The 10,394-nt window shown below is 43.5% G+C and overlaps 1 protein-coding gene and 1 pseudogene across 1 annotated transcript; both read left to right on the forward strand.

Annotated features, from left to right (window-relative positions):
- The first annotated feature begins 352 nt into the window (after positions 1–352).
- Positions 353–1,297, forward strand: LOC115642720 (olfactory receptor 10A2-like). The gene has a single exon (XM_030546440.1). The coding sequence runs from the start codon at positions 353–355 to the stop codon at positions 1,295–1,297; it is 945 nt and encodes a 314-aa protein (XP_030402300.1).
- A 5,405-nt stretch (positions 1,298–6,702) lies between these two features.
- On the forward strand, positions 6,703–7,451 carry LOC115642721 (annotated as a pseudogene).
- Positions 7,452–10,394: the final 2,943 nt, after the last annotated feature.

Raw genomic sequence — 10,394 nt, forward strand, 5'->3', positions numbered from 1 at the left:
ATCTTATGAGCATGCATATAGGTTCTTTTATTATTTTAATATGTTTTCTCTGTAACACTTTCACCTTAAGAGTAAACGTTCTTGCTTAGAAAGAATTGCGTGGTAACATATCGCTGGGGAGAATTAATCCATTTGTAGGCTTGGAAGAGAAAAGAAAGCACAGACGTAGGCCTGCTAAGGCTTACTGAGGAAAACAGAAGGTAGGCAGGGCTTGAAGCCCTCTGGTAAAGAGGGAGAGACATGAGTCTCTACCCCGGAGAAGTGACAACTGAGGAACTGAGAGCATAGAGTGGGTGCCCTTGGTGGAATAAAGGGGGGAAATATAGATTAAGTTGCCCTGAATGGTGACAGAATGACCTGGGCCAACCAGACTGTGGTCACTGAGTTAATTCTCCTAGGGTTCTCCACTCTCCCCCAACTCCAGTGCCTGCTCTTTGCGATATTCCTGGCTGCTTACGTGATAACCCTAATGGGTAACATTCTCATCATCCTCATCACAACAGCAGATCCTGCTCTTCATAGCCCGATGTACTTCTTCCTCCGGAACTTGTCCTGCCTGGAGATCTGTTTCACCTCAGTCATCGTCCCTAAGCTGCTGGCGAACCTCCTGTCTGCCAATCAAACCATTTCCTTCCATGGCTGCATCTTGCAGATGTATTTCTTCTTCTTCTTTGGCAGCACAGAGTGCTTCCTCCTGGCCGCCATGGCCTACGACCGCTATGTGGCAATATGCAACCCCCTGCGCTATACAGTTGTCATGAATAGGAGGATTTGCATCCAGCTGGCAGTGACTTCATGGGTCTCAGGAATTCCTGTAGGAACAGTGCAGACGACTTGGCTGTTCAGTTTCCCCATCTGTGGTCCCACTGAAATCAACCACTTCTTCTGTGACAGCCCCCCAGTGTTGAAACTGGTGTGTGGAGACACCTACCTATTTGAGATGTATGCTGTGACTGGCACCATTGTAATTGTATTATTCCCCTTCATCTTCATCCTGGTCTCATACGTCTGCATCATCTCCACCATCCTGAGGATACCCTCAGCTGAAGGCAGACTCAAGACCTTCTCCACCTGCTCCTCTCACCTCATGGTGGTGACTCTGTTCTACAGCACAGGTGGTTTGACCTATTTCCGACCTAAATCCAGCTACTCCCCAGACACCAAGAAGCTGCTCTCTCTCTCCTACACAGTCTTCACACCCATGTTAAACCCCATCATCTACAGCCTGAGGAACAAAGAGGTGAAGGGGGCCATCAGGAAAATGCTGGGCTGGCAAATATGTTCAAGGCAATTTTGATTTTTTTTTCCCCAGTCAGGTGAATGTTTCAGTTAACTCAAAGGCTGTTACCATGTGGCCTTTGGTATCATACATGGAGAGAATACAGATCTCAAACTGTATTGTTTTTGTTGGGACTTTCAAAAGGGCAACGGGGGTCAACTGGAGATAGGTCTCCAAATTCCTTACGTCTATTGTAAATCCTATACTTAGTTTTAATATAAATACATCGCGCATCATGGATCCAATTTGAATGGAAATTTGGGTGCCCAAGTCTCTTAGTCACCTTTAAAAATCTCAGCTTATATTTTAAACAAGGACCATGAATGGGATTCTGAGCTCAGATACACCTCTGAATATCTAGAGTAACTCCAGATTTATACCACTTGAAATGAAATGAGAATGAAGCCTCTTCTTTCCTGGTGTACCTGTAACTTGTCCATGTGATGTTTCTTCCCATGCCTATATCTTGCTTCTCTCTTCCGCATGAGCTCTCTGCTGGCTTCCAAGTTGATTCTAAGATGACCATTTTGACATGTGGGCTGGAAGTTAGGCATCCAGTTCTGACTGAGTTCCAAGGGTATTTAGGCACCTTACTACTTTAACCAACTCAGATTCCCTGCCATAAAACTCTGTCTAATGGATCCATAGGTCACCCTCTGCCACACTTAAAGTCAGTGGAAATAACAGAGCTGGAGCCTCATTGGTCTATGGGAGGAGGCGTTTTGTCAGGTTGTTATATATGAGGGTCCCACATCTTTGGAACTCATAGCCCCTGTGCTCCAACTTGTCATGAGTTTGTCAACCTTCAGGGCACAGAACAAGTGTCATCTTTCTCTGCTGCACACAGGGAGATGTGGGATGGGCTAGGGCTGGGTAAACTTGTTGTGGAACACTGGTGAGAGATTCTGGGAGCTGGGTGTGGTGGGATGAGGTCTCAGTTTCTGTCAGATATATATTGTTGCTGAGTTGTTTGACCTTGTGGTATTTGACTGGGTTTAATTGTTGAAAAGTACTTTTGAAAAGATTTTCAAGGCCACCCAGAGATTTGATTGGGTGTTATTTTATAGTAGAGTGGAAAGTATTTAAATGAGTAAACAAATAAATAGGGTTTGGCTAGAACAAAATGAGAACCAGAAATAAATATAAATATTCATCCGTGTCTGATTAATTATTATTCTTACACAGAGGTCCCAGTGAGCATGAAGAAATGAGACTGGATCATTCCCCCTCTGCAGTCGCACAAAATAACACTATTTATTCACTCTTTTCTAACAAACTGCTCTCATCACTAGATTTTATTCAGGTTTCTCTCATGATGTAGACCGTAAAATAACTGCACAACATCAGTGGATCAATGTTAGGCTACAGCAGCTGGGAATCTGGCCCTATGGCTATAGTGGAGCTATGATAATTTTCACCACATGTGAAAGTGGTCCATCGCTAGTAGTTGACACAGGGCTGCATTTACTGCTTTGCTACATTTCCTTGAGAACAGCTTTTATAGAGAAGGTGAAGCTAGGATAGCATAGTCCTATGAATGTATTAAAAATTGTGTCCTGTCAAGCACGGAAGCAGGCAGGCAAACACCTCTGAGAACAATCATTGATTTAAAATCAATATTAGGGAGAGAAGGAAACCAGGGGAAATTATCAAAAGCACAAGGTGCAGTTTGGCGCCCCACCAACACTAAAATTTCCCCCCAGTTATATAGGCACAGGAATCATGGGACCATATCTGTGAATTTGAGTAAAGAAAGTCAAACAGCAGTTTACTGAGTCATTCCCTAAACAAAAAGAGAAGGTGACACAGAAGCAGCAGTCCCAGCTGTGGTTTAAGGGGATTTATTGAAGGTAAGTAAAGTGGCTCTGCTGTGGAGGTGCCACTACTAATTCCAGACATGGGTGAGGATGTCCACGGGCTGCAGTAAAGGGAGTTATTGTCTAGAGATATTTAAATCCTTCCAATGAACTAGGATTCATTTGTAATGGATCCTGCCATGCTACTCAGATGAGAAATGGACACCCACCACTGCCAGTGATTTACCTCATTAGACACATAAAATTGTCCAGTTTCCTCCAGGTTCCTCCAGGGGCAGGGAGCTGAAACTGACCTCACCCGTCTCATTACTGTTTGTGAAATTGATACTCCCCAGCTGTTGCGCTCTATTGAAACAGGAACAACAGCTCTTTTATTCCGTTACCTTTAACCAACTGCTTCCAGTTTGGACCCGGTTTCTCCTCACTGAAGACTCTAATAACCTCTTTATAGCTAAATACAATTGAAGCTTACTTTACTCTCATCCTTCCTGATGTGCCAGCTGCCCTGAGCAATATAGACACTGTGCTCTCTGCTCTATCTCTTCGTTGGCTTCCCTGCCACTGCACATTCCTCCTAAGCCTCTATCTTCTTCTTTACTTGAATTATTATTATTAATCATAATAATTCATGCCTGCAATGGTCATACATGTCTGGGCCTAATCCAATGAGTAATTCTCGTTCAGATGAATAATTTTTCCCATCAAGGATTAATTCTCTTCTTTTTAGTGCCATAAACTCCAACTTTGAAAGATTAGGCTCTAAGCCTCTGACAGTGAAGAACTATATCTGAGAGCAGCAATTCTTTAGTGACTGATCCTGCAAATTTTACCACTCATTTGGTAGCACAAGTGATCACATTTCATTCTATGGTGCTAGGCACTTTACTAAAGTGGATGGCTGGAATTCTGAAAGAATCCTAATGGGTTTATGTGCCCAGATCCCATTGATTGGTCAGTGCAGAACAATGCATGCAAAAATAGTGTGTGTAGACCAAGCTTGTTGTGACACATGCCTAGATGAGAAAGAAAGTGAGGACTTTTAAACAATTTTAAAAAAAGATTAAATATATTTCTTTTAACTCCAAATTGCTTTATCTGGCTATTCTCCAGCTGTTTCCCCAAATTGTCCTCCAGATGAAGGTAAGTACATAACAGTGGTCAGACCAAAGGTCCATCTAGCCCAGTATTCTGTCTTCCGACAGTGGTCAATGCCAGGTGCCCCAGAGGGAATGAACAGAACAGGCAATCATCAAGTGAGTCATCCCCTGTTGCCCATTCCCATCTTCTGGCAAACAGAGACTAGAGACATCATCTCTGTCCATCCTGGCTAATAGCTGTTGATGGACCTACCCTCCATGAACTTATCTAGTTATTTTTTGAACCCTGTTATAGTCTTGGCCTTCACAACATCTTCTGGCAAGGAGTTCCACAGGTTGATTGTGTATTGTGTGAAAAAATACTTCCCTTTGTTTGTTTTACACCGATTGCCTAACAGTAAGCATTACAACTTTTATGTGGACAGGAATGTTTATCCCCCTCCTGCCTCCAAAAATGGCAGCATGTGATCTCAATCTCCAGATGATGGGAAGTGAAAATAAGTCGAGCTGCCCTGAGCTACACAGCTAAGAATTAGGCTCCTTGTACATTTAGACAGAGATTTTCACAGGCACCGGATGGAGTCAGTCAACCAGGTCTCATTGACATTCAATGGGAGTTGGATGACACATTCCCTTAGGTACCTTTGAAAACTGATTTGCTTCAGCAATGCAGTCACTGATGATTTATCTGGAGTGGACCAGTGGAGAGTGTCTTGGATGGGAGCAAGAGGCCCTGAGTTATTCCCTCCTGTTTTAAATTAATTATAGCTCTTTCCTGCTCTGAACTATTTTCCACCAGGAAATGCTGATTTGACAGAATCAAATTGTTCTACAGGAATATATTGATTTTTCTAAGGTTTCAATGGTAATAAGCCAGGCTTGCTCTGAATCTGCTTCGCTGGCTTCCCACCAGCTGTCCACCTCCCAAGAATTTCCAGACAGAAATTTCAGGTCCTGCACAGCTCTCTGTGTAGCAGTTGAGTTAGGGTAGCAAATTTACCTGAACTGATCATTTCTTTTTTGTTAGGGGATTATGTTGGCTGCATGTGGAACCAATAACAACTCCCACATCCTGCCCCACTTGTTGTTATTGTTATTTCTTTGTATCACTATAATAGGTTGAGGCCTTAGCCCATGTCCCTGACCCCATTGTGCTAGGTATTGTACAAGCTCAGAACAAAAAAGAGCTTACAATATAAGATAAGAGACAACAGATGGAGACAGAGAGACAAAAGGGGGAGTACAAGAAGCAATGAGACAATGAGACTTGTTCCATCAGCTGGGCTCTTTTAATTTTTTTTTTTAATTATTCATTTGATGGGGAAAAAATTGTCTACTTTGTGTTTTATTTCATGTTTTCATTTTTACTGTTCTTCATTATGATTAGTCCTTGGTCTTCCTTGTCATTCTTTTTATTTTTGTGTGTTTCATGTTCTTCATAAGGCTCTTGTCTTCCCGATGAGTGTGTGGGTGTGCGTGGGTGTGGGTGGGGCATGGGTAGTGTGGGGGTGTGCATGTTTCTGTGTGTGTTGTAACACTGAACCTCTTTCCCCCCTCTTCTGTTTTGTTTCACTGTTTTCTTTGTATTTTATGTTTTTTTCAGACTCCAGTCATTGTTGGGTTAGGTGGGCAGGTGATGGCTGGTGTTGCAGGACTGCGATAGAGAGGAGTTCTCACTAGATGATCTGATGGGCCCTTCAGGCCATGAACTCTATTGCTCTATGGTTGTATCATTTATTTTATTTTTTTGTTTTTTCACCATCCTGGTTTTCTGGGGTGGGGGGTTGTTGTTTGTTTCTTTTTTTGTTTTTTCTTTCTAGGGCCTGACACCGGCAATCCTGACTTGTCAACCTAGTAGCATGTTGTAATTTTTGAAAACAAATAAAGAAGAGTATTTAATTTCTACATGTGCCTCTGCCAGTCAGCAGTTGTAGACTCTTTTCCGTTTAAGTGGAGCAAGTATGAGAGGGGGACAAAGATGTGTGTTACGCATTTAAGCAACATCAACTGAATTAAGTTTGATGGTGGGAATCATATGAAAACTATAGTCCCCCTCCCCTCCATTTCTCAGTTTTTTTTCTCTCATGCAGAACACATTCTTCTGGATGGTATCTGCTCCTTTCCTCCATCATTACCCTAAAGAGGTGTAAAAGGGAACGAGCATCACACTGCATTTTGATGATATTTTGAGATACAGTGGATCTTTGCCAAGTCTTAGCCATACCGACTGTTGTCTAACTTGAACTGGGAACTGCAGAAAAACATTTCTGAAGAGGAATTGAAAGAACCTATCATTATACTAGAATTCTGGAGACAGCAAACCCCACCTCCCCAGCAGATCGAATTCAAGAAGACCCAGGCTATGCTCTCAGTTACATATATACAGAAGCTCTGATGTTGTTCAAGAAAAAACACAGGGCAGAATTTATTCCTAGATCTTTCTTTATCATGACTCCAAATTATAAATGCTTTTTTTTTTAAAAATGGCATAAGACTACCGTCAAGCCCCATGTATTTCTTCCTCCAGAACTTGTCCTTTGTGGACATCTTATTCAATTTAGTCACTGTACCAAAGATGCTGATGAAGCTCCTCTCTAAGAATAAAGACATCTACTTCTCTGGTGACATGACACATATGTATTTCTTCTTCTTTGGCATCACAGAGTCCTTCCTCCTGTCCGCCATGGCTATGCAGCTATATATGGCCTGTTGCATTACACCGCCATCATGAACAAGAAATTTTGTAAAAAGCTGGCAGTGACTTCTTGGATCTCAGGGATTCCCGTGGGAACTCTGCAAACAACATGGTTGTTTAGTTTCCCATTCTGCGGGTCCAGTGAGTTGAACCACTTCTTCTGTGATGCACGCATCAGTTCTAGAGTTCATCTGTGCAGACTCCTACCTTTTTGTATGTATGCATTAATTGCTTCCACTATACTTTCCTCTCCATCCTTTCTGATTATCCTTTTTTCCTATGTTCATATCATCTCCACCATCCTAAAGATGCCAACAGCCATAGGAAGGCCCAAAATCTTTTCCACCTGCTCCTCTCACTTCATTGTGGTGATTCTATTCTATGGCATGGCCAGTTTGACCTACCTCCAACCCAAATCGATCTACTCCACAAATACCAAGAAGCTGCTCTCTCTTTCCTACACAGTCTTCTCAACAATGTTAAATTCCATTATCTATAGCCTGAGGAACAATGAGGTGAAAGGGGCCCTCCAGACAATTTTGCACCAAAGAAATGTGTTTTGATAAGGAGGTGAATATTTTTGGTAGCTGAAATTCTGATATTATGGTGACTCCTTGAACTGAAATCATAAAATGAACACAATTCTGTTTGTTAAGAATGTCAGCCTTCAAAGAAGGGAACCGGGATCAGATTCCAGCCTCACTTAACGGTGACTAACTCCTGATTTAAACTGCTGTTACCAAGATCAGAATCCAAGGGCTTGTCCAAATGAACAGTTAGTGCACAGCAAGCTGGGATGAAAATGTACCACAAGCTCCCAGTCCATGTGGACCCTGGTTTTGAGCTCTAAAGTTTCCCTAGTGTGTTCTATTATACTCTTTTTTGAAACAGGAGTAGGTCAATGAACACTGAAGAAATGTTAGTGCATGGTAGCAGGGTCCACACTGAAGGTTAATACACAGAGCTTTGCATTTTCACCCCAGCTTGACACCCACTAACTAGTCATCTAGACAAGTCCTGACTTCCAGTCTGCAATCGTGTCTCTAACCTGCCTAGATGTCACTTCTTTTCAGGGCTGTATTGAACACATGCCATATGAAATAATCTCCACTGGCTATATACTGGTTTCTTGGTTTGTTTTAAGATGTTGGTTTTGTCTAACAGTAAAAACAGTAAAATATTTCACAGGGAAATTTTTACTAGTTTATCAAAATTTTGAATTTTTTTAAAAAAATCGATAACATTTTCTGATTGCTGAAATATATATCTATATATATATATAGAGATATATATAGATATAGATATAGATATAAAACTCCTTCTGCCAGGCAGAGCCATCAGCAATCAGGGCCGGGTTCAACATCTAGGCGTTCCTTTCTATTGATACAACACACAACCGTCTCAAGCCCCCACTCAGTAACCTAGGAAGATTACACACCACCTCTGAGAGGCATTACTTCCCCACTCGCAAGCAGAGAGTCTTGGTGTAGAAAAGAAACTTTTAATGAAAGTAGTGAAGTAACTCAATGTTAATTTGGGAAAACACCACAAACAGGATTAATAAACATAAACTCTAAGCAAAAGACCTACCCCCAAATAAGTTGGGCAGTGTCCTTTTCCCTTCAGGTTCTTAAGTCCAGCAATGCAAAAGTCCCTTTAATGTGCCTGTCCCTTCTCTGCACTCCACTCACAGTTACTGTCCTTGGTCAGTGCAGACCCAGAGTTCGTAGGTGCATCTGCAGAGTTCACCTCCCATCCTGGGTGGAAGTAAGGAGACACCTTACTTGCTCCATGGCCCCTCTCTGCCAGCCACCCTGCTGGCCACTTGCTGCACCTCTCCACCAGTCACTCACTGTGATCCCTGGGCACCTTGCCAACCACTCGCTCACTGTGCCACCTGGCCACCTCACCAGCTCTTCATTCACCAGCTGATTGTCAGTCACCTTCTGCTGCCACCTGCCTCTCTGCTGTGACCTCTGCACATAAGTCTCATAGTGATTTTCAGCTCTTTGCAGGCTGGACAGAAACACTCCAATATGAGTGATTTCAGCTCTCAGTGATTTTCAGCTCTGGGCAGAAACACAGTGTGACGGGTTGGATCACAGAAATCCCCTTGGGAACTGCCAAGTGATATGCCAAAACTACTTCTGCCCCTGCTTTCCCTGCCAGCTCGGGACCCCAGCACCCTCTCTTGCTGAGCCAGACACACCCATCTGCTCCAACACAGACGCAGGGTCTGAATTACTTGCCCAAAAGCTGCAGACTTAACTGAAAGCAGCTCACAGGAGTGTTTTTGTCTTTAACATTCAGATGCCCAACTTCATGGGCATCTGAATGTCCAACTAATGGGGTCTAAACTCAAATAAATTTGTTTTATCCTGTATAAAGTTTACACAGGGTAAACTCATAAATTGTTTGCCCTCTATAACACTGATAGATAGATATGCACAGTTGTTTGCCCTCCCCGCCCCCCCCCACAGGTATCAATACATGCTCTGAGTTAATTAATAAGTAAAAAGTGATTTTATTAAATACCAAAAGTAGGATTTAAGTGGTTCCAAGTAGTAACAGAGACCAGGGCCAGCTCTAGGTTTTTTGCTGCCCCAAGCAAAAAAAATTTTGGCTACACCCCGTCCCAGCTCTGGGCTCCCCTCCGCACCCTCTGCTGCCCCAGCCCTGGGCTCTTCCTCCCACCAACCCACACCCCCTGCTGCCCCAGCGCTGGGCTTCTCCCTTCCCCCCCCACTAGTGCCCTACTCCAATCCGGCTGCTGCCATAGTCCTGGGCTCCCCCCTTCCCCCCACCAGTGCCCCCCCATACCTTCTGCTGCCCCAGCCCTGGGCTCTCCCCCCCACACACCTGCACCCTCCTTCCGCCGCAGCCCTGGGTCACTGGTAACTCGCTCCAAGGGCAGGTCATTCAGCAGCAATTTTGGATGTGCACAGACCACAGACAGGATTGGGTCCCATATGGTTATAGAGCTGCAGTAAAGTGGAACAAATTTCAGCTTGTGTGATTGGAGGATATCTGGATACATATTATAAGACTGTCCTCCATAAATGAGGAAAAGTTGAGGTGCCTTTATTATTCTTTTGTTCCACTTTTTCTTTCTATGGGGAATATGCCAATGCAATATCACTGTCTTCCTTTTAAACAAACAAACAAACAAACAAAAAGGCAATGGCTGTTGAAAATAGCAATTCCAGTCCTAATAACCATGGGAAGCATTTCTTGCTCAATTTTATCCTACTTTTTCTACAGCAAGTTACAGTGGATCAGTATATTTGATTTGGGAGAAATGAAGTAACAGCTGCCCAAACTGAGCTTGAGCACTCCTGAATTTTGAGGTGTTCAAATCTGGAAGGCAGGTGCTGTGTGTGTGAGGGGGGTTGTGGGCTCCACAGGGAAGCACGGAGGCATGTATGCAGCAGCGCGTCTGGAGTTGCGCGGAGCCAGACACGCTGGGAGGGGGACCTCATGCGGCTGCCTGCTGTGAGTGGAGAGTG

This window comes from Gopherus evgoodei, unplaced genomic scaffold (genome assembly GCF_007399415.2).
Source record: "Gopherus evgoodei ecotype Sinaloan lineage unplaced genomic scaffold, rGopEvg1_v1.p scaffold_45_arrow_ctg1, whole genome shotgun sequence".
Classification (NCBI taxonomy): domain Eukaryota; kingdom Metazoa; phylum Chordata; order Testudines; family Testudinidae; genus Gopherus; species Gopherus evgoodei.